Source organism: Dryobates pubescens, chromosome 10 (genome assembly GCF_014839835.1).
Source record: "Dryobates pubescens isolate bDryPub1 chromosome 10, bDryPub1.pri, whole genome shotgun sequence".
In the NCBI taxonomy this organism is placed as follows: domain Eukaryota; kingdom Metazoa; phylum Chordata; class Aves; order Piciformes; family Picidae; genus Dryobates; species Dryobates pubescens.
Window position 1 is genome coordinate 26,289,705 of NC_071621.1, and position 27,788 is coordinate 26,317,492.

Below are 27,788 nucleotides of genomic sequence, written 5' to 3' on the forward strand. Positions count from 1 at the left end.
GATGGCAATAGCTCCCTCAAATTCCATTACTGTTAGGAGATTGTGGCTTGGGGATGCTGGGGAAAACCAGACAAGATTGGCCACAGCAACCTCTACCGGTTTTCTTCTTGCAGCTGTCTTGAGATAATGATGCTTATTCTCTGTTCTTGAATTGCTTGCCACAGTTTGGCTGTCCTGGTGCTTCTCCACATCTTTAAATTCTGATCTCTGTAAATAGAAACTGTTCCAAGTTGGTGTGCTGGATAGGGCAGAAGAAGGCAAGAGGAATGGTTCAAATTGAAAGCTCTTCAATCACTATGCATAATTTTTATGACTCTTATATAGTGAATTTTTGAGGGGTTAAAGTTGGAAGAATGCTTTGTAAGACTGCAGCCTTTCCACTGGGTTGCACTACTGGATTTATGTGTTCACCTGGAACTAATTAATACACCGCAACAAAATGTAGATGTAGCAGTGCAGTGGCCACCCTACCAAAGCTGCTGTAAGTTGTATAAGGAATGTATAGTACCAGTGTTGTTTTTTAGTGTTGTGAAGTTGAAGTGACATGTACAATAATTTTTTTACAAAAGTTTTCTCTAGTCTTTACTCTTTGGTCATGTGTTTGCTTGTATTTGCTTCTGATGTCCTGTGAACTCTCTTAGAAGAGGAACGCTTGAAACAAAATTTGAAGTAGTTTGCTTGCTTTCTTTAGTAACTGTTTCTAATAAGGGCGCCTATGTAACTTTAGGCATGGCCTGTCAGTTTATAGGCATTCATTATAATGTATCTTTAACTGTACTGGGGTTGTGTAGTGTGAGGAGGAATTGAAAGAGCCTTTGCATTTTGCATCAGAGAAGAATTTTATACCATTTCTTCAAACTGCAAAATGGTATATCAGATTTTTTTCTCAATTTCTTACACAACTACATTTTTTAAAATTCTCACTAGTAATTTTTCCACTGCCAACAGGCTCCATCTGCTGATTACTTCTAGTCTAAGATTGCCATTGTATATGCACTGAAAAAAAAGTGATTATCTGTTTTAAGAGTTTAGGAATTGCCTTTTAGTGAACGTTTTATGATACTGGTGGGTAGTTTATACTGTAAACAAGACATTCTGTTGACATAATCCGCATGACATATTGAAGTCTTGTACCAACCATGTATTTAGAAAGAAAAATGATAATTGTTTCTAATCCTTGTTTTTATTTCTTAAAATCTTTGAAAAGCTTTGGAAAGTAAAATTCCTGCCCTTACATCCTATCCCTTTTTACAATGCAATATAAAGGAGGACATAAATGGTAAGTGCAATGGCAACCAGAATTGGAGCCTCTCATGTAAGACTGCAGTATTAGGCTGTCTTGTTCGAAGTTTCATTTTGTCCTTCCCCAGTGTTTTAAAATTTCATTTTTCAGTATAACTACTTTTTTTTTTTTTAAATCTTGTAATCAAGTTTAATGCAGCCACCAGTTACTTTTATTCAGTTACAGATTATAAAAATATTTTGCGTGGGGATTTTTCTTCCTGAAGCGTTCTTGTTCACAGTGATGCTGTACATGAAAAATTAGATTAAATAGATTGTTAATCTAATGGGGAGCCTGGTGATGCCTAAACAATTTACTTACCTAGTTGTATGATCTCTAGTAGATAAGTTACTGATAAACACTGTCATACTGATTAGGTTGTTTCCCTTCCTTTGTTGGAGTCAGTTGGAATCTGCTGTTACAGCTCAATAAATACACGTTCTAATTTCATGGTAGCTTAGGAAACTTGTAATTTTGCTAATGTTTATTTTGCATACATTTCTTGCTGATGGTGACTAGAAGCAATATTTTGTTTTTCAGGAGCACAATTTTTTTTTTAATACAATCCTTATGAGTGCTAATAATATGTTAATTATTCAGACTGCTGTGGTTACTATCCAGTTGTGAATGGCTTGCATAGATTGACATTGCTAAATCTCAGTCAGAACGTTTCAACAAAGTAATTCCAGTTCTAGGAACTGCTTTTAAACATTTCACCAATTTAGTAATTTGGATTTAGTGTATTAAAATAGCTTTCATGTGTATACAAAAAAAAGACCAAAAGATGTAGGAGTCATCTTAGTTTTATGGTGCACTTAGTCATTTGGATTTAGTGCATTAAAATAGCTTTCATGTATATACAAAAAAAGACCGAAAGATGTAGGAGTTGTCTTAGGTTTCTGGTGCACAGGTTTAATCCTGTAGTGGCACTGCAACATCACCAGTATCAGCCTACAGCTTTCAGCTCTTCTTACTGATTGCTTAAAGAGGAAGATGAGATATGGTTGTCCTTGCCCCCGTCCCTTCAAGAAGTTCCTTCTTTAGGCTTAACTTGCATATATAAGAAACTGTTCCTTGTGACCTCTTCAGTTTAAATTTTTGAAGGCTTGGTGTTCTTTCATGTAAGACTTTGCACATAACTGTTTTTATTGCCAAGTCTTTTTCAATTACTTTTAGATAGTGTTCTGCTTTCCATTAATTTTTCTTGCACAGAAGCATTCTTTCTGAAGTATATTGTGTAAGTATCAGCATAAAGGGGCAGCTGCTAAATCAGACGAGACTGCCTCAACAGCAGATTGTGGTGGACTTCGAGCAAAAGTTGTCAGACAGATGAGAGCAAGTAGGTAAAAAAAAAGCACATCCCAACACGACAACAAAGCTCATAGCTTCAAGAATGTCAGGAACTTCATTAAAAAAAAAAAAAAGCCTTGCATATGTATTCTTCTAAGAGTTTTGTCCTTTGGGGCAATTTATAATTGTAGCTTCCTGTTTCTTTATTTTGAGCCTACTGAGGTATGTGTTGATCCTCACTTCTACATTTGCTTGCAAGTTTAGTGTACATTTTTTAAATGGCTATCAGATTTCCTTGGACTTCTGTAATACAGGAATAGTTTTTTTGCTGCTCTGGGCTCTTAAGTGAATAGAACTGCTTCCTCTTACCCCCAACTTCTGATTCTGTTAATCTTGAAAGCCCCAGTTACATAAGATGTTTGAATTTTCACTGAATGCAGAGTTGTTTCCTGCCTTACTGCAAATCTGCCTTAGCGTATTTCTGAATGAGTAAATTACTAACATTTCCCAAGGATATTAAAATAAATTGTTTTCTACTAATAGTTAGTTTTGATTATTTTATCTTGACAGCCTAATATACTTGGCTGACAGTTGGTGAAGTTTTATGAATAAAGTCTCCGTTTCTCAAACTATTATGAAGCTAAGCTGCTTTATAATAGCTCATTTCTAGAGCTTGGTTGGAAGAGATGGAATACCTCCTTATTGCAATTCAGAACATATACTTGTGTCAGAAATAGTTTGGCACCTTAAAAGTCTGTTAAGGTAAAACTATCCTGGAGAAAATCAGGATTGTTAAATGTAGAACGGAAAAAATCCAACATGACAAAACATTCCTGCTTCCTTGACTGTAGTTTACTGAAGTGTATGTATAAAACAACATAGGCTAGGCCTTTGATCGAGTGGTTTATAAATACGCAGTTTGTATTTTTGCGAGTGGCCTTAGTTTTGGGGAGTAGCACAAAATCGCTTTTATTTTTGCAGGGTTGCAAAATGTCCACATGTCAGTGGACAGATACTTAAATCTTGCATTTCTCCTGTCCCCTGGTGACTTAGATACTAAATTTGGTCTTTAGGGAAGAATATCAACTCCTTAACAGGCCTTAAAGTACTTGCTTTGTATTATTTTCAGGAGCCTTTAGCTACATTGTGACCCAGAAAACTACTTTAACTGTTATACATACTTTCAGTATGAGGACACATTGCATAAAAATCATGCAGAATTGCAGCCATCTTTGTAGCATGTTACAGATTTGTGTACATAAGACAAAGCTGTTTGTGGAATAAAGATACTTGTAAGTATTTGTTTCATTACCATTGTAGGGTAGTTCGTAATTGACTTTTTGTAGGCTGGTTCTATGTATATCAAGGATGCTACTTAAGGTAATTGTTCTGTAATGAAGCAAATAAACATTACCATGTTAGGTTTATATTCTAACTTTATATTTCAGTATATGTAAACTGGCTGTGATACATTTTCCTTGTGTTACGTTACGGATATTTAGGAGACTTTGCCATCATCTTCCAATGTTTGCACAAAGTGCTTTAGAACGCAGTACTACTTACTTCATACTCAACTTGCAGACAGAGCCAGTGACCAATCATAAGTTCATTTTTATGCCTTTATGTACATAAATGCTCAGTGTGTATTTAGGTGTTGTGGTACTGCATGTAAGCATTTTGCAGGTTTGTTTTCTTCCACAGTAATTGATAAGGATATTTTGTCCATGTTCTTTGTTTAAACTTAATTGGCCATGTGTTTGCTTAAACTTAATTGACTTTCAATAAGAATGGCAAATCAGGAAACGAAGAGAAAACATTTCAGATTCTTCTGATGTGGTTGCTAAATGTCATCAGTTTTTGTCAGCCTTAGGGCTTCATAAGCCTTACATTTAGCAGATGACGTGTATGTTCAAGTATTAATGGAAAGACTTAAAAGCATCTGGTATGCTTGTTTACAGAACACTCCAGTTGCATACTTAGGTTCTTCTATTGCTTTGTAGATAAGAATGAAAGAAATAATCCATTAAAGAGCAGATTTAAGTCTATAATTTTTTAGTATAATTTCTGAAAATTGTTACTGTGTTACAATTTAAAAAAAGACACTTCCTCAAATATGAATTTTTTGGTTTTTCATCTTCTGGCATATAAGAATGAAGCTTTTAAAAATAATTTAGAAAAAGCATCTGTTAATGTGTTTGATAAATTCCCTGCATATTTTTAAGAAGCTAATATTTTTGCCTTAATTTTAATTGTTTTTTTTCTTCCTCAGCTTCTGGAATTAAGCTTGACTTGGAGTTTGTACATGTATTTACCCAGACTAAGAAGAAACTGTCTTTCGTTTTTTCTGCTTGGTACCTATTTTGGACTCACCCACCTATCTTAAGTCTTGATCTTAATTGGTAGTCTTAAGACTTGCAGCCAAAATAAGTTCTTCTGTTTAGATAAGTTTGTCTTTATTTCAGAGGGTCTCTGTTTAAAGAAAGGATAAAACACCCAAGAAGTAATAAATGATACTTCTGCAGAACTTCAGTTTTGAAACTGAAGAAACCTGTTAATGAATCTGTTGCCTCATGAGAGGAAAACTTATTTTAGGCCTGGTTTCTCTCTTGAGGAAGGCATATTTAATGAATATGAATATTCCAGATGCCTTCTGAGTGTGTTTGGGTTTTGTTTTGTTTTCTGGTGTGAGCAGTGAGCTTTTGCTTAGCTTCTAATGTTTTGCTTTAGTAGCTCTCATGAAGTGCAAAATTTAAATAGTTGCAATGCAATAAATGGAGACATAGAAATTAATTTGTCTTGATGAGATTGCCTGTCTTTTGATACCAGGCTAAATTCTATTTTTAAAGTAAAATATTTAGGGTTTTTCTTACAAATATTTCACAAGCCTCCTTTCTGTTGTGTAGGCATCATCTAGGTTTGTCTCATTATCAGAGTTAATGCTTTAGATCACTAAATCTTCCATGAGGAATATAGAATTTAAAAGATGTTTCTGTCTTCCATCATGCCTTTCTGAGGTTTCTATTTTAATTTTCCAGAAATGAGGTGTTATTTTTAGATGAATTAGCATTTTTAATAAGTAGTGTGGTTTGGAGAAAAAAGTCAAGAAGAGTTGCTGTAGAGCTGTTTTAACTGTACAGGTGGATGGAGAGTTTGATATCATGATTAATGGAAATTAACATTTTAATTAATATGATTACAGGTTAAAGATGTTTTTTTCTGGACATCTCAGAAGCACAGAATGGTTTGGGTTGGAAGGGACCTTTAAAGGTCATCTAGTCTAGCTCCCCTTCAGTGAGCAGGAACATCTTCAACCAGAACAGGTTGCTCAGAGCCTTCTCCAATTAGACCTTGAATGTTTCTAGGGACAGGGCACCTATCACCTCTGGGCACCCTCTTCCATTATTTTGCCAATCTTTTCCTAAAAGTTTTTGTCTAGTCAGAATCTACCTTCTTGGCAATTGTTTAAAACCATTATCCTGTGCCCTGTCACTACCTGGCTCTACTGAAATGTGTGTCCCCATTACAATATCCTGCCTTGGCTAATGAGCCACTAATTTAGACTTATCATTGTGTATGATGGAGCGTTTGCATTGTTTTTTCTGCATGACATAAAACACACTGCTTTTGCTGGTATTACTGGTGGAGTCTTGTGGCTAGGTTAGCTGGTAAGTTTCTCTTGTAACTATATTAATATGAAAGATCTGATGAAGTTATTGTAAATCTGGCTCTTCAGGCTTTGTTTCTCTCACATATGTAGTGTTTTTATAATACTTAAAAAATTATTTACTTAAGAAGTCTTTGTTCATTCTCACCTGTCCTGTCTGTTAAACATGAATTTCTCTAGAGAGGAACTTGCATGTTCTTACCTAGAGAACCAACTCTTCTTTTTTGTCTGTAATCATTGTGATGCTTGTTGTGTACCTAACACAATTCTGACCTTTAGATCAATAGTACGTTTGAAAAAAAAAAAGTAGTGTTTTGTTAGATTATCTTTTGATGAAAGCAGACACTACATCTTAAGAGGGTGCAGACTTGGGTCAGGGGATATAAATTGAAAGCAAATTTTCTTAATCCATATGGATATGTTCAGATGACCAGTTTGTTAAACTTCATATCAAAATACTTGAATTGCCTGTAATGTCATGTGTTCTTTTCCTTAGTCAGTACACTGCTAGACATCTTGATTCATTTAAGTCTGCCTATCTTGCTCCTGTTTCACAATAAATGGCATCCAGATTGTATAAAAGTACTAGCTGGAAAATGATGGGAGTTGAGATTCATGCCAGGAAGTTTTGCTGATGCTTTGTGCCTGTTTTATATGTTCAAAAACTGTATGTGTGGACAGGCCAGAACTTTGTTGGGGAAATTTTAGACATTGGATTGCTCTGAACAGCATTCATAATATGCATAAAACACTGCTCTTGTTTTTTCAGAAGTTTCTCCTGCAGGATATGTTTGTAGCAGTGAAAAACTGGCTTTCAGATTCTTTTTGCAAATACTTGCTTATTCTAATTGCTTAGTAACTCAGTGCAGTTATGGAGTAGTAATTAGAATTAGAGGTTTGGTTACAGTTTAGTTAGCCTTTGTAATACCTACTTGGTGAGAAAAAGCTAATGCACTTGTCTGGCAGAGAGTTATGTTTAGTGTACTGTGGCTGCTTGTAAAGTGTTGATTTTATATTGTTATGTTTGATGTTCCAATTGAGAATTAGCTAGATTTTACGTAACACTTCATGGCCAAGGATATTCTTCTAAGTGAACACTGATGACTTCTATTTCATCGCCATCCTTTGTCTTGCACTTGGGGAACATGTTTTCAATCAGTCAGTGTTCACTCTCTTTTAATATTTACCCTACATTTGTTTCCTGTGCAAGGAAAACTTAACATCTCTGCAATCTAAAGTGCATTGTTTTATAACACTCAATTTTCGTTATGTGTTTTAGTGTATTTTCGCATGATGGTACAGTTAGACCAGACTATTTTACCAGTTAAACAGCCCTTTATCTCCACACCTGTCAATGTGAATTGTGGAATTCGTCTTGAATCCTTTGCAACTTCTGTGAAAGAAGGGAATTCTCCATGCTCCTGTAAATGTCTGTTTTGATATTTAACCTATTCTCTTGACGTTCTTTAGCTAATATAAAACCAGAACAATTTTAAGCTCCAGCATAAAATTCTCTAATATGCCTTTGAAGATGTGAATATATTGTTAATGTAATTGTATTACATGTATCAGTTGTGAACTTGGTGATGTGGCAGATACTGCTTTCAAAAAGTAGTTTTGCAGGTAAGGTAAGTGCCTTTAATAGCAAATTAAAAAGTATTTGCATTGTGTTCAGATGTTGAACTGTATGTAGTGTTAGCTTTTAATTTCATTACTGCCACTCAAAAAATGAAGCTACTAGAAATGTGAGAAGTGGCTTTATATATCGAATGTATGGATCCAAAGTGTCTCTTAACTATGATGGAACCAAATTCATTGATAGAAAGTTGTAATGAGACAATTTCTATTAAGAGAGTTAACATACTTTTTTTTTCTCTTAAAGGATTTTTAGATCCATTAATGTATTTACATTCTCTATGCTCCTTTGTCTTCTGAAAAATTACCTTAATTCTGAATTTTAGCTTAATGTATTTGAGAAGCAGAAGATGAAAGGGAATTGCTGACAAAATGCATGTATTCTTGTTTAGCTCTCAAATGATCAAGAGCCATGGCATTTCAAGGAGAGAGGGGGGGGGAAAAAGTCTTTGCAGCTATGCCCTTAGAGAGTGGTTAGCTGTAGACAGTGAAGGGGCATACCTGGTAGGGTGTCCCATTACCTGAACAGATGACATACATACCATTGGATAGAGACATGGGGTGAAAAACACTTGTACTTTATTCCTATCTGCAGTTTATATGCAGTTTGTTTGGGGCCACATTTTGCCTTCTGGTCATGGAATAACAGCGATAAGCCTTTTTAGTCAGTCTTATTCCACAGATGTATATACAGTGTTTTGTAGCAAAAAGAAGTAAGAGAGGTCAGGGAAATAGTTTTATATTAATGCTATGTTTTTAATGCAGTATTAAAATTCAGAGAAGCAGGAAGTAACTACAAGTCAAAATACTGAAGCAGAAAAGACATATGCCTCAATGTAGAGCAAAGTTCCATAGTCAACAGAGTAAATCTGCAGTAAATCTTCACTTCTTTTAGACTATTTTTATTAACTGTTTAGGTTGTAATTTGTTTGGTTTTGCCATCTAATAACATTCTGAAAGCATGAGGTCTGTGTAAAACAAAACCGCAGGAGCACGTGATAAGTCTTTAAATAGGACATAAGGTTTAAAAATAAAAGTCATTATTCATGTTTTAATTCAAGTTATTGGCACTTCTCAGATGTGATGTCTAGGGTCACTAGATGAAGACATTCAGAAAAATCTCTGTAGGCGTGTAGAAAACATCTGTTGTGGTAATGGTCAGTTCTCAGTATTACAGGTAGGCAAATATTCCTGCATCTAAATCAGTCTGATAAAATGTCTGTTCCTGAATGTTTATGTTCCTACCTTTTCTGGTTCAGGCAGTAAATGTTGTTTTGTTAATTTCTTTGGAGGTGAAAGCTAGTAATTATTACTAACATTTTTCACATAATTTTGAATTTCAGTTGTGTTTTGTAGTTCATTAGCCTTATGCCTATAGTCCAGAGCAGTGATTACTTTGTTTCTCATGACAGTATTGAGGAAACATCTCCATTGTGTAGCAGTTACAAGTATTTTGGACTGTGTTCCTCATCTACTTTGCTTTCTACCTCAAACTTAAAATACTATCCAAAATTATTTCAAAACTTAACAGTTTACTGAGCAACTCTTTAGTGCAGAGAGGTTTTTCACCTTAATGTATTAGACATTTTCATTTGGCTTTCTCTTGAAAGTGCAACCACCAACTCTTTAACTCGACTTCTTGCACCACCTCTGTGTTTCTACAAGGTTTTATTTTTCCCCTTGCTAATTTTAATGTAGTAGCTGGAACATATTTCAGGGCTGGAAAAAGCCCAGTGTACCCTGTTGAGATTGATGAATAGCAGAAATGTTTGTGTTGTGAAAAATTTAATTTCTTTCATGGTGATGTTTTTGTCTGTATTTTATAACAAGAAAATAGTTGGGTTTATTTTTAATCCACTTTCTGGGTGTGTAAGTATATACTCTTCTACAGGATATTATGGGTTTGGTTTTCCAGAGGTTGAATTAACTAAGCATTTTTTATTTAGGGGGGAAAAAAAATCAAATAAAAGGACACCTGAAATGTAACCAAAATCTGGTTGATAATATAATGGTGGTTCTGTATTCAAATGGAAAGAAAAATGTGTAGACTGCTGTCTTGTAAACAGCAGTCCTGTTTGGAAAGTATGAGTTAGTTTTTCATGGCCAAAATGCAAGAACAGCAAGTATATTAATTTTTTGAGGGGGAACTTAAAACACTACTAGTTATGTTGAAACTAGTCTTAAGAAAAAAGATGACTTGCAGCAGTTTCTTGAGAATAATACTACAGATTAGGGGGTGATCTGCTGGAAAGCAGCTCCATAGATAAGGACCTTGAAGACAGTAAGTTACCCATGGGACAGCCATGTGCTCTTATAGCCATGAGGGCCCATGATATCCTGAGGTGCACCGAGTATGGCCAGCAGGACAAGGGAGGGTCTCCTTCCCATTTATTCTGCCCTGGTGGGACCACATCTGGAGTATTGTCTTGTTCTGGGCCTTCCCTGTTCAAGAGGGACAGAGATATACTAGGGAGTATATATGGAGGACTACATGGTTGATTAAGGGACTGTAACATCTGTCTTACAAGGAAAGGCTGAGAGACCTGGAGCTGACTCAGAGATCTTATTAGTGTTCATAAATATCTGAAGGGTGAGTGTCAAGAAGATGCTGGTGACTTTTCAGTGGTGTCCTGTGAGAGGACAAGGGGCAGTGGACACTAACTGGAACACAGGATATTCCACCTCAATGTGAGGAAAAACTTCTTTCCTGTAAGGGTGACAGAGCACTGGAGCAGGCTGCCCAGAGAGGTGCAGTCTCCTCTGGAGACTTCTGAGACCTGTCTGGATGCATTCCTGTGTGACCTGCACTTGATGATCCTCTTTTGGCAGGGTGGTTAGACTCACTGGAGGTCCCTTCCAACCTCTACTATTCTATGATTCTGTTACTTTTTTTTTTTCCAACTTGGAGCTTTTACTGGAATACGTAGATCTATGTATATTACATGCAGAGATGTGATAGATCTTTCATGTTTAGAGCTTTTTAATGGTGCATCTTGGTGAGTTATCTCCACCTCTGTTCATGACTCGATTCACCAAGGAGGAAATTTGCTTTAGCTATTTGGTCTGGAGTTCTTCTCAAAGACCTAGTCCTGTTGACAGCTATTAAACCTAATGAAAATTCTTTTCATTAAACTTCCTTTTTAAAATGGGACTGTGTAGTTTCCTAAACTATTTCTTTTCTAGAATGTGTATGTCTTTTATAGCTACATTGACTTCATCTAAATTATCTATTTTCTTTGTGTGGGAGCTTACTTTTTCCCTCCTCACTTCTCAAACTCCTTTGGGTGGGAGCTAACATTCAGTTCATAGCATTCTCGAATAGTTGAGGCTGGAAGAGATCTCTGGAATAATCTACTATAACACTGAGCTCAGAGGAGGAATTAGCTCTGGATTTAGATTGCAGTGCTCAGTAACACACAGAAATCTTGGATTTTAAAAGATCAGTATTTTTCATTTAAAATTCTTTACTATTACTGCATGTGATACTATCCTGGGGATATTTTAACTTTTGGATCTTACATAGGAATCCTAACTGATGGGTAAGTTAAAGAAAGAACTGTGACAAGAGGTCAGCAGAAGAGGTGGCTTTTATTACTTTCACTCCTTGCTTAAGAAAAGACAAATCATGTGCAATCAAAACTATCCCCCAAATTCTGGTTTTGCTACTAAGCAACTTCAACTGCTTCTATTATTTATCTTTTTAAGATGCAGACATTTTCCAGTAAATTACAGTTTTGTGTAAGGTTTAAGGGTCTTATGTCCCCTGGAGAGGCCTTTGGAAATAATTTTGGGTTGTTTTCTAGAAAGAACATAATGGAATAAAGCATTCTAGAAAGGAGCAATGAATTGTAGTAGAAGGTACCGAAATGTCATTCCTACTTTGATAGTCTGCCAGAGGACAGAATCTGGTTTCTATATTAATGAAAACAAGTGGGAATTAACAGCACTGTGAATTATATTTTGATCTACATACACACAACCTGGATTGTTTATGTAAGATTGCAACCTAGATAAAGTGCTAACTAAGTTACTGATTTCAATGTGCGCATCTTCAGTTAATGGGGTGGGTGTTCCTTTTTTTTAATAAGGAATTTTTTGTTGTGTCTTAGCATTATTCTGGTCACCCTTCCTTAGCTGAAAGGTGAGTGAATAATCCTGTGTTGATTGGGAAGTGCATCTACTGGCCACAAAGAATTGAAGAAAACTTTATGATCTGTCGTGTTAACATTTCTTGATATTTGGTGCCATATTGATGAGAATATTACAGTGTTAATGGTAATTTATTATTACATCTTTCTGACAGTTTTGTTACTGTAAATATTATAATCAGTATATCATTTGGAGATAAGGTTTTTCATTTTCAGGGGGGGATTGCTGCAATTGCAAGGTCTGTTTCTGGGGGAGAAAATAAAGGAAATACTGGTTTGCCAGTTAAAAACCCCCGAGGCTTACGACTCCCTACATTTGGGCTCTCAGTGTGAAGGGGGAATTGCATTGCATGTGTCAGTTCTGAGGTGTATTTTCAAAACAGTTCATTTCATAGAGTAAATTTAAAAATAACCTAATGCATTTTTAAAAACCTAGAAGAACCACCTTGGCAATTCTCTGCATACTTAGACTACTACTATCAGTTATGACTGAGGTGTAAGAACACTGCATGTGATACACCTCTGACCCTCAAGAATTTTTGTGATACCTGTAAAAATGGGAAAGTCCATACTGTATGAAATGTATATGTGTAATTTAAAAACCAATGCATTCCTTTTTGTGTAGATCTGCTTTTTACAGCTGACATTAAAATGAGTTGTAATTGTGAGAAAATTATTTTAGATACAGGCATTTAGAAACATATCAGTAAGTGCAGTGCTCTAGTTGCCATCATAGCAGGGTTTTTTTAAAGCAGATTTTCTCAGATGAATTGGATGTGTTGAGGGTTGTTTTCACTAGTGAGCCCTGAAGTATTCTACAGGAATCCTTCAACAGAAGTAATTTGGAGAGTTTTTCAAGTTGTGTGAACTTCTCTGCTTTTACAGTAGGATGTTATCCCTTGTTTGCTTCCCTTTTTTTTTGTGGTTTTGTTGCTGTTTTTGTTTACCATCCCAAAGGTTAAAATACACTTTATTACCATTCTTTGTCTAACAGCTTGCTTTCCTCCCTGTAATTGCACCTCAATCATATTTCTTGCTCTTTTGCAGTTTAAATTGCTTTCTCGGGTACCTGGTGACTTCAGAGGTTCTTGGTCATCTCCTCACATATTTCTTTAGTAAAAGTTAAGCCCTCCCTTGCTGCTCAGTTAACTCTATTTTATGGGTAGTTATGGGTGGCTTCGGGGAGGGACTGAAGCAAATTGCTACCCCACAGAAGAATGGGCAATCACATAGTGAGGAGAAGAGGCTCTGAGAAGATCATGCTATAATTGTCATGTTCAGCAAAGTGCCTGAGTGTCCAAGAACAAGCCCTCAGGTGGGCTGGAATGTCAGACAACGCTTCTTGGGCAACTGTGTCATTGCTGTGCGTTGGTATTCCTTTGTCTGTTGCATTTTGGACAAAACTCATGGAATAGTTGACCTATCTTAAGTGGGGTAACTTGTTTATGCTCACACAGTGTATAGCAGGCTGGATGTGATTTGTGTGGGATTTTTATCTGGACTCCTGCAAATGCAAGTTTTCACTAATTATCCAAGTAGATTTTTAAATAATTAATGCAAATACTCAAGTACATTAATGATATATGTTGTCAGTTAATGCTTGAAATGGGAGTATTTTCTTTGACAGGAGATACATCTTAAATGTGTTTATTCCTTATTAATGGTACAGAAGAATTTCCCTGTATTGAAAATTCACAGGAACATGACCAGTTGTGAACATGCAATATTATTTTAGGCACATTGATAAAATTAATGGCAGCAGAGATAATAAGGTATATTTATGGATCTTGAACCTACAGCTGAAATGTTTTTTATGTGGTAATAATGCAACGTTGCAGTTAGAGCTACAGAATGGCAAACAATTGCTTCATTATTTTTGTTACAAAGGGAAGAATAGAGTGGAAAAAAAACATTCCAGGTTCTGCCCCTCTCTTTTGTTGTATTTAACTGAAGAGTGGCAGCATTTCAAGCTGAGGAAAAAAGCAGCTTCTTGCTAGGAGGAACTGTAGTGTGCTTGGGAAAAAAGTTAGTTTGCAGAATGCTTCAGTCCTTTACAAAAAAAAAAAATCAGTTAAGTTCTAGTAACTAGTACAGCTTTATAGCTGTATCCTTACCTAGCTACTGTTGTACTCGGCCCTGTGCATATCATATTTAAAAAACCTCCCACCAGCTTGCAGTTGAACCTGAGAAGGGTACATGAAGTTAGTTAGGTGCAGTAATTAAAAATCCAGTGCTTTCCCTTGTAACTAAAGAGTATCTTGCAGCTGGTTGATATGTCCTGTTTTCACACATGTACATATGCATGCATGTGTGCATGGAGACTGGTTAATGTAATTGGTGGTTATGGTGTTTTTCTACCTTGTTGGGCTAGGGGTTAACATTAGGGATGATGACACCACTTTTGCTGCTTTGTATCAAGGCTGAGATATAAAATAGGCTGGTAAGGCTGTAGGCTCATTTTGTGACTAACTCATTGGTATCAATTTCTGGATATGATTGACCCTAACAGGGTTGCAGATTTTAGTTAAAATGTCAGTTGACATTGCGGTAAAAGGTCTGACAAAGTAGTTGCATGTTCTATTATGAAGTTTTAACATGGGTTCTAGAGCCAGAAGAAGAGGTCTTTCCTAGTGTTCGGTGGCCTTAGGTAGACCTTAAACCTGCCTGTATCTTCTAATAACAAGGCCTTACTTTACCTCTTCACTATGCTTTATTATTCTGAAAATGGTGTATAATCTTAAGTACATTTTCTGGCTTAATACAAGTTATTAGAAATGAAGGTGCAGACCTGAGAGCATTTTGTTTTGTGTCTTAAGATAATTTCCCATACCAGCATATTTTTCAAGAACTGTTGATTCTGTTCTGATAGATACCTGTGTCTGCTGCTTTAATTGTGTAAAGACAAAAATCTCCTGTTTGAAACCACAATAATGCTGTGAATGTATTTTGATTCTGCTAGTTTTCCAGTTTAAAGACTACTTTTTAGCAATGCTGATTCAGTTGCCAAGTATATGGGGATTGTTTTCAAGATGCATCTGAACTTACACTCTTTATTAACAGTAATTCTCAGGTAATAGTTTTTGCATATGCTTATTCTCAGCATGTGTGTCCATGCAAGGGTGGAATATACATAAATATTCTTGCAGAAAAATTGTGACAAAATATATTTTTGTATAATTATCTTTGATTTTCAAATGTGAGTTGCTTTCTATTTCATAGTTTTGATGTAAGCAGTTATACTAAAATTCTTTGGAATTACCTGTGATAGGTGTACTTTGTTTTTCCCCAAGTGATGATCTTGCCACTCTTGGGGACTGTCTTTTGAGTAGGAGGCCGTGGTTCGTGATCAGTAATGTCAGAACTGTTTTGCTGTTGGGTGAATAATCATTAATTGAATCTGAATCGATTTGGAAAGTTATGTGTCTTCGTAGTATAAATGCAATGTTGCCACACTTTTATACTGATTTTAAAAGGCTGGTCAGTATCTGAAGTGACATTTCAGTGACATGTTACATCAAAAAATATGCCAGCACCATATTCACCACAGAAATGAACTGGCAGATTGAGTTTATATAACCATAACACATCAGAGCTGGGTTTTCAATCAATCTTTTTTTTTTTTACTTTTGAAGCCAGATTAACTGTATTACTGAACCACTGCCTTTATACAATACCGTAATAAGACCCTCTTTATTTATAGCTAAAGTGTAATTATCTCTTATTAATGAAAAATGTGAAGATGGATTAATTTGCGGTTGATCACTTAACTATTTGTGAATTTTAGATTGCTACATCTGATAAAATGGGGATATTTAACAAGTATTATGCAAAAATATAGAGCATTGCTATATTGCACTTATTATTCTACTTGATTTTATTAAATCAAGGGGAGTATAGTGAACTTTCTTCCTTGTATGTTTTTGCAAACAACAGAAACTTTTGAAACATGAAAATTTGTGTTTTCGTGGAGTAAATGGGAATGCTTTGAGTTCTAAGAATGACAGGTTGACCATGAAAACTATGTTTACTTTCAGAGAGAACAGGAAATGAGAATGGGTGATATGGGTCCTCGTGGAGCAATAAACATGGGAGGTAGGGATCTGAAGGAAAAAGGCTTCTGTAATGTAATTTTTTTTTTTCTTTGGGACTGTACATCTTACTCAAGCACTATTAATTAGTGACAAAGACTGCTAAAAAGGAATAAACAGTATTAGGAAATAAAACATTTCACATATTTTTCTTCCCAACAGCTGGGTTTTTTTCCCAAGGTGAATCTGCATTATTTTGACTACTTATGGGGAGAAAAAATACAATATGCAAGTTAAGAGAAACAAAAAGGTGGAGGAAGGTGGTGGTCTAGAAATCATTTGATACAAAAGAGGAATTTTCTGTTCAGAAAGTATTTGGCATTGTTTTGGAGAGACTACCTATTCAGAGAAGTTTAGATTGTAATTGCATACACTGAAATGATGTTGAGTTTTAAAACTGTTAAGTTTTTGCTGACATATCTGACAAAAGAGAAATTAACAATATGGTCGATGTTCTACTAATGTATTGCAAGTTTGGTTTTGCAAATAGTCTGTTGACTTTTATCACTGCTAAAAACTTACTGAAAAGTGTAGAAAAGTACATTTAATTATTAGTGCTTGCTCTTCATATGCAGTCTGAAACAGTTTAGCAACTTAAATGGAATATCTGCTTTTAAACAAGACTGAAACATAGACTATTTCTTTAAAAAAAATCCTAAATGTTACTAAATTGTATTGTTAATACAGATCTCTTGGAAGCTTCTTGATAATTCAAAATAATTTAAAGTGATAATGTAAAGAAGAATTAATAACTGTATTTACAATTTGAAAGCACATACAAAACTTGGTAAACATTGTTGCTTGACCTTTTGGATAATGTGATTTTTATAGACTAATGAATCTGTTTGGTCTGGATTTTAAAATACCTTATTAAGCATTTCCTTGAATTTCTTTGCTGAGGCACATTTATAGCTGCAAAATAGAAATAGGCTTTTTCTTTCAATGAAGGCAAAAGTTTTAAAAAATTCTAAAGCAAGACATTGTGAGGCTATCTACAAATAATGAGCTGAAGTATAAATCATGACTTAAGATTTTATAATCGTATTTCTGCATATTACTGCAGTCTGCTTGAAAATTGTATTTAAGTGGGAGATTTGTTAAATACTCATGTGGTGCTAGTTCAGATCCATAACAGACCCTTTTTACACACAGATTTTAGTTGTGTATTCATAGCAACTTACAGCCCTATTCTTGGCAGTTTTTAATGCTTGACAGGGATGTTCTTCATTGTCTTGTTTTGTAAGCTTTGTGCCATGACTTACTACAAACACTTCTAGAAATAAATGTGTAGATCTAAAAAGTTACAGAACAGTCAACTACTATTTTAAAAGGGGAAAAATACCCTTAGTGAACAGGTAAAGATTGTGTTTGTTGCCACAGTATCTGGCTTTTATACTAGCTTGCTGCAGAGATTTTTTTATAGTGCACTAACAACCCTACCAGTACAACAGAGGAAAAAAACCAACCTTATTCCTGCGGTACATCTTCAAATAAGAGACATTTAATTTAGCATCCTTTCTCAATACTTCTGTTGGAGTTCTGACTTTATTTTTATTTGGCCTTTACCTGTGCCATTTGGACATTCTTGCATGTGACGCAATGGGGAGCTGAAATACATCCAGCAATGGAAATATTTGCATGATAGTGTTAGTAGGAAACATGGTACTTCTGTGATGGATTTAATTAGCGTTGGGCTGACTTATGCAGAACCATTCATTTTTACTCTTTTTTTTTTCCTGTGGCAGACAATTTCTGACAGTGTATGCCTCATAGCAGTTGACTGGATCTGTAATGCTAAGTGTAGCAGATAAACTTCTCAATATGGGGGAAAAAAAAGGCTTTATTTGGAACTCCATGTTGATGAGCATTATCAGTGATGGCTTGTTGCCAACCATGTAGTTAGGCTGTGAAAGTACTTTTACAGCCTTGTGGCATGAACCCTCCCAGTGACTGCTTTCCATCTTCTGCTCAATCAGGTCCAGTGAATTAACTGCTGATATCAGAGTCCCACTAAAAAGGGATAGTCAGGTGGTTAGCTCTTAGGGTCAGCTTTGGATCTAGGAGGACTTCTCAAGTACATATAAAAGTACCTGGGAGACCTCTTGCTGAAACTTTGCCGGGTTGAAGTCTTTCCTTGTCATACACTCTTCAGTTGTCCTCCAGTCAGAACTGACTCTTGCCTGAAACTGGCTTAATGATGCAGAGTTGCTATACATCACCCTGAAAGCAATGTGAGTGCGTTTATATGATACAGAGAACAACTTGGTTGAGGTTGAAGGATGAGCAAACACTTCTTGTGTGTGGCCAGCTGGCTAAGTTTAGCAAGGCTGGTAAACAAGCTAGTAACAGGTAATTGCGCATTGACTGCTCTTAGTTGATGGCACTGGCATTAAGTGCTGCCATTTATGATAGTCCTGCAAGACTACTTTTAGCCTCTGGAAATAAAGATCTCTCCATATATTGGCAATTTAGACTTCTTGTTTTCCTTCCATATTTAATCACTGGATGCCTGACACTAAAAGCAGGTTTAGAGTACATTCAACTAGTTCTGTTGAAGACTAGCAGAGTCTTCTACCTGCTGCTTGAACTGAGCATGTTTATGGGTAGGTAGGAAGTATCTGACTTGCTCATACCTTTGATTTGGCTTAGCGTCATAGGGAGGTCCTGGAGTTTCTAATTACTAAGCTTAAATTAATTTTGCTTTTCAGAATCACATGTTTTTTTCTCCTCTATTGCTTCTTACAAACTTACTTAGCACTTTACACATGCTACTGCGTTGCATGGATTGTTTTTGACAGGCAGCTTGCAATTTGCATAATGTATATGTGCAAGCCCAGGTCAGCAATTTTAGCAGCATTATCTTGGATGCAGTGGATTCACTGACTGTTGTGATGTGTTCTCAAGGCAGGTAATTGAGATAAAATTTAGTGGCCCTGCAGATAGTCACCATACTTTATCTGTGCTAAGGGGCTTGCATACAATGCCATACGTTTACATACTCATTGCTGAGTAAGTTAGTTACGATGATAGCTGAGAGGTTGATTTTCAAAATAACAAGCATTTTGGACTAGAAGCAAGCCAAGCTTCTTGTGACTCTATGTTGTCATGAATTAAAATGTAGGCTAGATTCCAAAGGCATGTCATCTTCCATTACAAAATTTTGGATATGCACTTCTGAATGAAAAGGGTAGACTTGGGGGGGGGGAGCGATGCACCGCTACTAGTCTTAATGCCGATAACATTTCAAACTAGCGGATGTAAATTATATGTAACCAGGTGTTTTTCTTCCTGACAGCAACAGGAGAAAATGTTGTGAAGGCACTTTACCTGAATATGTTAGTGGGTACTATCAGAGTAGTGTTTTCTCTATTAGTACAATATTAGAGCTAAGTTGTTTTCTCCAAAGAGGCTTTATAAACTGTTCTGTTGCCTCTTACTGTGAATCTAGTTTGGAGTATACTGTTTTACCACTCTCAGTTCTAGCAAAGCTTCCACTGGTTTTCTGGTACTTTAAGAAATTTTATTTGAATGCAAGACTTATTTATGCCATATTATAAATCATTTATTGTAAAGTTGAGTACCATCTTTGGTGTGGCTTTTAGATTTAGACTAACATACTGTAATGCTGTATACAGTTGCATAATACTGGTAGGACAGTTCTTGCAAATGTATATTTAATATGTAATGAAGAGCCATAGTTGCCTCTTAGCTGCCAATTACTGCAAAATAACTTGAGATTTTTGCTAATTCATGGCATATATGCTGTATGAACACTTCAGTTCATGCAGAGAAACTGTACAGCTATATTTAGCTGCAAAGTTCAGGATTTTCAAATACCTGAGGCAGTTTATATGATGCAAAATAATAATGAAAATCTGTTTAAAAGCAGATTATTGAGATAAATGTACAGTCTCAAAGAATACATAATTTTTTTTCTTTCTCATATTGGAAGTCTTGTACATCTGGCTTTTTAAATATTGTAAATTGCTTGTTTATTCTTGTAAAATTCAGATAGGACAGCTCTAAGTATAGATTGTTTTGCATAGATGCGTTTAGCCCAGCCCCTGCTGGTAACCAAGGCCCTCCTCCAATGATGGGTATGAATATGAACAACAGAGGAACTTTACCTGGCCCTGCAATGGGTCCTGGTCCTGCCATGGGACCAGAAGGAGCTGCAAATATGGGAACACCAATGATGCCAGATAATGGAACAGTGGTAACGTATCACAAATTTAATTACTTTGACTAGCTGTCATGTCTCATGGCCCATTTTTGTTGCCAAAGATATTTTCACACTGAGTAAGAACATGCTGCATGTTTTGAATTTGTTAGAAGTAATTGATAAAACTTGTTCATGCAATGCAATTGCAACAGAGAAAGGCTATCTTTATTTGATGATATTGTAATTCTGCTGCCTTTAAGAAGGGGATGAGTTCTTTGATCAATAACCTTTAAATTGAGGTTGGAATGTGCAGCACTTGTTGGAAATATGTCTGTCAGGAAGAACTCACCATAGAAGGAAATTTTTTCTATGAAATGAATGATATACTAGGTCATCAGTAAGTGTAGACATTAGCTGCTTTTTCTTTTGTGAAACTAAATTCTGTGCTTTAGCTTGTTTGGGCTATTTGATGGACAGTTAAATGTTGGGTGCTATCTAGTGTGAAGATATCTTTGTGTAAAACTTAATTTTTTAAGCAACTTTAGTAATTTAATTTCTTTTCTAACACTGTTTAAAGCATGAGATTATGACAGTAACGATGCCACTTAGAAAAATAAGTATGCCAATAACTTTTAGGGATAACTGTCATATTAATGCAGGAAAAAATAATATTGCCCAGGTGCCTGAGGTGGTAGGAAATGTCTTGTATACATCTGGAATCTTTTTATCAAGAGCAGATGGGCCATTGGGATGCAGTTAAAGCACTATCCATTTTTGCTCTGTTCTCATAGCCTGTCACTTCCTAGCTGTAATGTCTTATGTAGAGAAACAACAATACAATTTTTCATCTGATTTTTACATATTTTTTTTTAGAACTGGGTAAATAGATAATTGGGATGTTCTAGTGGTGGAATTGTTATAAAGGAGTATGTACTATAAACAGTGATTCCATTATAGTCTTACTGGAGCACAGAAATGTTTTGTAGCAGTGTAATTTTTTTCATGTGCCTTCTCAACAGTATCTGTCTGCATTGGAGCAATCTCTGTAACTAACTTTGGACAAAATCCTTTATCTTTTGAGCATAAAATGCATAATGAGACTGATATTCACCGGTTAAAGGAAAGGTCTCATTTCACATTATAGAAGCCAGCTCATTTTCTCAGTTGTATCATTTCTCACAAAGTGGGGGGTGTTGTGGTTTAGACTCAGCCAGTGGCTGAGCTCCCACACAGCTGGTTCAGCTGGCTGGCCTGGCTATGTTCCCCCTCTGCTTCTTGTGAAGAAGCCCTATCCCGGCCAATCCCTGGACAGAGGGCCATGCTTCTCACAATAACTGTTTTCAGAGAAGTGTTTTCTGGATACCAGAGTGTTCTGGTTACCTCTGGAACATTCTCTTGTGATTATATCAGCACTGAAAATGAAGTGTAAGGAGAAGAACACGGTACTGTAAATTGTGGTTTCGGTATCTCAAAGTGTTGTTTTTCTACAGAAAGTCATTCCAGGTATGGAATTGTAAGGAATATGCTGATGCTTCAAGATGCATGTTTTTTAAAGATAGATTTTATTTTTAAACTTACAGTTTCTTCTGCATGTTGTTTGTTTTCATTTAAAAAAAAAAAGTTTTGTTTTGATGTCTAAGGTTTTTATTTTGAGGCAGAAAGGCATAGCATTAATATATTTTTCCTGTTGTTGGAAAAACACTGAATAGATCTAGATCCTTTTAGGTTTGTCTACTGAAATGCTGTGAGAGTTCATTTTCATGAAGGAAACTGAGAATGTGGTCAATAAGACCAGAAATACAGTTTTAATTTTTTTAATTGGATGTTTTTCTGAAGTCTTTTGGGGAGAGTTGAAGCAATATTTGTTCCACACCAGTCTTTTGAAACATAGGTTATCTTTGAACATAACATTTTAAAAATAGCTTTCCCCCCATACTTAGGTAGCTAATTACTGTAGTTTTCTTGTTAGCTGGAGAGAGGGGTTTCTTGGAAAGAAGACTTAATTTCTTCCATTTTGGATAAAAAGTCATCAGGAGTATGTGCTAATTTATTTGTTGAAATTCATACCCATGGCTAACAAGTTGGCATGCGTTAAAGCTAATTTTTTAAACAATGCCACAGCTTTTAAGGTATTTTGGGGCAGTAGATCTTTATGCACCTGTTGAAATAACTTTGTTTTTCTTACTCAATGTCAAGTGAATTAGCAGACTTCAGAACTGTTGAGCTCCACTACTGTTGCTGGAGTTACAGTTTTAGAATTACTCTGATCTGGACATAAAGTGCCAGCCTTGAATGTTCTTGCTCAACTCCGAATACTTGGGCAGTTAATGTAGATCTCAGTATAGAATGAATGCCTTCTGAAAGGATAGTTGTCTTCAGCAGGTGAATGATGAGTTATTTCATGACCTGATTGTACCATATGCTTTTAATGATTTATGTAATGTTGAGTTCATGTTTTGTTTTCATCATGCAGGATTCTGTTTTTAAACACTTCGTTAAATACTTAAGTGCTCAGATGCATGTTTTCTGTTTTAGGTCTTAATTGCTGTAGTTGAATAATTCTATATACATATGTGTTTATTACTATTAGGCACAGAACTAAGGAAATGTGGAACGTTAACTGAATTTTCATCTTATATTGATATATCAGATTTCAGCTTGGGATATAGATCAAGTTTTTGAAACTAGTATAGTCCACTTTGCATTTTGTCACGAGTTGTGTCATTATTTGGGCTGGGCTTTAAAAGTCTAACTAAATATTCTTCAAGGGTCATATACAAAAGCCTCTACTCCAGGTAGTACGACTGAAACATCCATAGATATATGGGTATTTAAGGCTTCAGGTTACACTGATATAAAAAGAATAAACCTGTAGTCTCTAGAAATGAGAGCTGACTTTTTTTTCCCCTCCTACTTTGATGTATTTGTGTCTGTTTAAGGGAGAAGCACTGTAATTGGTATGTAAGGCAGAAGAGTGCTCAGGTATAAAATTATTGTTTGATGTCTGTTCTGTGACAGAATATGGATTGTTTCTGATGTGCTTGAAAGGGTGAAGTTGCAGTCAGCACCAGAGTTGGTCTTAATACTTAAGTTTTTAATTTTTGATTTACTTGACAAAGTTGGAGCGTAACATTAGCACTCTTAATTTCCAGCTCTTTTTCAATAATAACTAATTGAATTGCTCCTTTCTTCCCTCTATGTGTGATCCTGATTCTGCTGGACTATCTGCTGAACTTCATCACAACATCACTTGTCGGTTTTGTTGTAACTCACATTTGGCATGTTCCAAATGGACTTTTATTAGCATAATGAGAGATTCCCTCAAGGAGGCCCATCACAGATGGGTTCGCCTCTGGTTAGTAGAACGGGCTCTGAAACTCCTCAGCCGCCAATGAGTGGTGTAGGTGCCGTGAGTGGTGGACCTGGTGGCTTTGGTAGAGGAAACCCAGGGGGCAACTTTGAAGGACCTAACAAGCGTCGCAGATACTAAAACTTACTTCATTCCTTACTGTTTAGAAATTCCAGTAAAACTATACAGTGATATGCCTTTATAATTTTAGCTGTTATCTGGAAATGGTTTTATTGTTATTGTAGTCTTTAAAACAATTTATTTTGTAAACCCTTTTTTGTATTCAGTCATAGGCTTTGTAGTATAGAGCAGAAATGATGCAGATCATGATGTAAGGCAATGTGTTTGTGACTCTAGCAAAATACAATGTGTGACTATGATGTAAAACGTGCAGTTATCTGATTGCAATAAAATATAAAAATTACTTGAAAGGATTTTGGGAATGTTATTACTAATACTGGGTGAGAATAATTTTATGCTTAAGTGACATAATTTTCATTCTCATGTAGTTCCTACTATGTGTCAAAAGTTCCATTCTTAATAGTGAACCTGTATAGCTTAAACTGCATGTTGCAGTACATACTATGAACAATTTATAGCACAACTGCTTTTGTTTGCTGGGTCTTGTGAAGAGCATCGAATTTTATACAAAGTGTTCTGAAGGATACCGTGTCCTTGCATCTCAGTCTCCCTTAGTAAATGTAGTCTGTTACTATAGGTTTATCACCTGAGTATATCCATTACTCAAATTATTGGAAAACTTAAGTTGGGAGGAAACCCCCCGCCCCCAAACTTTGGAAAAGGAATCTGTATATGTACTTTATTTATAACAGTATGAATGAATTGACCTAAACCATACAGCTACAGAAGCAAAATTACTGTGGTGTCTGTGACCATTAAAGCATCTTGCAAGGAAGGAGACATTTGTGCAAGCAGGTTTAAAGCCTTCCGCTGTGTAATGCATTATTACAGGTATGCGTTTCCCAGGTGTTTGGTTTTAATACAAACAAGTCTGTTACCAGTAATTAATTAGCAGAAAAATACATGTTTTTCCAGTTAAAATAAATGTTCAGCTAGAGCAATATGCATTTAGAAGGATTACACGAGTCTTCTTGGAAAATGTTTTACAGAATGATGAATATGAAAAATACCTCTTTCGAATACAACTGAGGCTAGATTTGCTGTTTGAGTGTTAAGATAAAATTAATAATGCTCTTAGGAAGTTCATTAGGAAGATTGAGATTTTTTTTCAGCCATGGAAGATGATGGAAAAGACTTATTGGTTCTATTCCTGTAATGGCAACGAAGTAGGGATAATTGTGGTTGCTAATGCCTTTTTTCCTGTTCACTCATGTTTTCAGAAATAGAAATTCCTAAAATTTCTCTGCATAATAGCGATACTAGATTGATCAGCAGCAGAGAGAACCTGCATGTGTTACTACTTAGTGTAGCAGTGATGGTCTTAGTGAATTGAATTGTGAGAAAATGGGCAACGGGAAGATTGTGGCATGGCTGGCATTTTGAAAGTACACTTACTTAAACTGCCAGTGTTACATGGTTTAAAACAGATTGTTTTCGTACATTTCAGGAGTTATCACATGTAGGTCCTCACTTTGTGGCCTTTTCTTCTAGACTGTCTTTAATGTTGCCCTTTCTTGCTCATGTTGAGATATGATATACTTTATAGTTTTTAATGTAGTTGTGAGTTAGGTTTAAAGTCTTCTCTGTACTTGATATGTATCATCACATTTCAGCACCTATTCTTCAGGAAAAAATCCCCAAACCATGGCAACTGGTTTTACTTAGCAAAGTGTTCATAAAACTCAGCATTTTGGAAAACTGCTGTTTTTTCTTTAGGTGTAAACTAATATTTGCATATAGCAATTACTTAAGCTCTCTGCCTTGGTGTATTGCATTCAGCTTAAAACACAGTTTACCTTGCTGGCTAGTAAGATGTCTAAACATTAGATTGCTTTTTCATCATCTTTTTTGCCCTTGTAAAAGGCATCTTTTTCACAGGGATTGAGAAAATACTGGTAATTCTAAACTGTAAAGCTGTTAAAGGGAATGTGTTTTAAATAAAACTTAAATTAGATTTAGGAATTCAGTTTTTCAAAGAGGCTGTCATTCAGGCCTTTTGGCTAATTCTCGTGTATTTAGATAGATACACTCTTATGCTTGTAGTAGCTCTTGTTACAAGTATGTTAAACATACCAAATCTACAAAAAGTGGTTCAGTATTTCCTTGCCAGCCTCATGGTATTTTAAGTGCATGTTTGCTGCACTGTATTTTTATTAGCAAGACAGATGTATGTATGTGTTTGGAAGTTATTGTAGATTGTAATTGATGTTCATTCCACAGTTTCGAGCAACCCTTCCTAAAAATCTTGAGTTGGATGGCTCTGCTGTGTGGTAGCAATTGATTTGTCTGCTGCAGAAAATAATCTGATATATTTTAAAATATCCATGAACCAAGCATTTTTGGACACATGTTAAAGATTTCATGACAAATGCTTTTTGTAGCTGATGACAGGTGGCCAAATTCTGCTTTTAAGAAAAGCTTACTAAAGACTGCCTGGCCACATTGGCTATATATGGTTCAGCTGTAAAGGCTGATTTTATTTTCACTGTATGTGGTAGTAACTGGCTCTAGCTATATGGTAAACATATAGTTTGGTTAGAAAATAAATGGTCTGAAATTATTTATGAAACATGGTATACAGTTATGGTCAAGCAGTATGCTTACTTGAAGGTACTGCCTGTGTGCTGCACGTGGTAAATTTTCTTGTTCCTTATCTGGTTGATCAGTTCATTTTTCTTAGGCAGGCATCTACTCAAGTTTTTAACTGCCTTTGGCCTGTTTTGACTGGAAAGCACAGTGGAGTTTTGTCTCGTTCTGCTATATGCTGTGGTAAAACATGCAAGCTTGGAAAGCCTATGAAGCTGCAACTACAATGCACTTAATTTTGGTTATACTTACTGTGTTATTACATTATTCCTGAAATGTCAGTCTAAACTGCTCGATTTTCATGTGAGATACAGTTTTAATACCTAAAGTAAAACAAACAAAAAACCCCCCAACAACCACTGCCAAAATCCAGCTTTTTAAACTGTTTATCACATCAGTCATTTGAAGAGGTGCTGTTGGGCACTTAAAAATTCATTCTGCTTGAGTCAATCTGTAGTTCTATCCAGTGTGCTCATTAGATAAAGCACTATGATATCTTGGGAAACTCAGTGGTGATTTAAATGTACTTAACTGTATCTATTTACTAAGAAAAAATAAAATAAAATGTCTCTGGATTGCTTAGAAAGACAGTTCCTGACTTTAAGATGTTTGATTTATTGTCCACATCTCTCTTATCCAATTGGACATAAAAGATAAACTAGAGTCATATTAAAACAAATGGTTAACCAATAGATTACAAGATGTTATGAACTAACACATTAATTTTAGCCATAATCCAATAGGATTTTGTAGTATGCATTCTTTGAGGAGGATTCTGATCTAAAATATATTGCCATATTTAAAATCATACTAAACTGATTTTTCCCCTTTTGAAACTCATTTCAGATTTTTAGAACTTGTAAAATAGAATAATATCTAGTGACAAATTCTTTTGATAGATACTGGTTGTTACACGGTCACAATCTCCCTTGAGATTATGCGGTTCAAAAATGCTGAAAGAGCCAATCGAAAAGATGATTCTCAAGTGGAAAATAAACCCCCTTGGGTGTTTTGAAGGAAGGATATGCTTTGAGGTGAGAAGCTCATATAAGTGGTGTGTTCTGACGTTGAAGGTCATTTTACTTAAGCATCTTGTGGAAACTAATTTTTGGCATATTTTTAATATGTGAGTTTTTGTATAACAACTTGGATTGTAATTCTTCACTTCTCTGTGAACACACGTCATAATAAACTAACTATTAAAATGACATGGAAGCCACCAATAGGGTCAGTTTACATCGGTTTGAAAAAGTGAATGGATTCTTAATCCCATTCCTAAGACTTGAAGTGATGTGTATCTGTAGGTGGTTTATTTGAGAGTGTATCCAGCATCTCTAGTTACCTTGTGATTGGGGCCAAGACTGGGTGACTTAAGAGAGCAAGTACTTGAAGTACAATTTGTCTTCTCAGGAACCTTGAGTGTATTCATTTGAGCACCTATTG

The 27,788-nt window shown here is 35.6% G+C and overlaps 1 protein-coding gene across 3 annotated transcripts in view; it reads left to right on the top strand.

Moving 5' to 3' along the window:
• Positions 1–27,788, top strand: part of PSPC1 (paraspeckle component 1) — a 57,497-nt gene that overhangs the window by 12,493 nt on the left and 17,216 nt on the right. Inside the window, exons 7-9 of one of the 3 annotated variants that reach the window (XM_054164906.1) lie at positions 16,054–16,111; positions 20,154–20,323; positions 23,574–24,862. The exons of the other annotated variants lie outside the window; for them this stretch is intronic. Coding sequence (XP_054020881.1) covers positions 16,054–16,111; positions 20,154–20,323; positions 23,574–23,759 — 414 coding nt within the window. The 3' untranslated portion in view covers positions 23,760–24,862. Of the gene's footprint in view, positions 1–16,053; positions 16,112–20,153; positions 20,324–23,573; positions 24,863–27,788 lie in introns of those variants that run through there. 3 annotated transcript variants of the gene reach the window in all.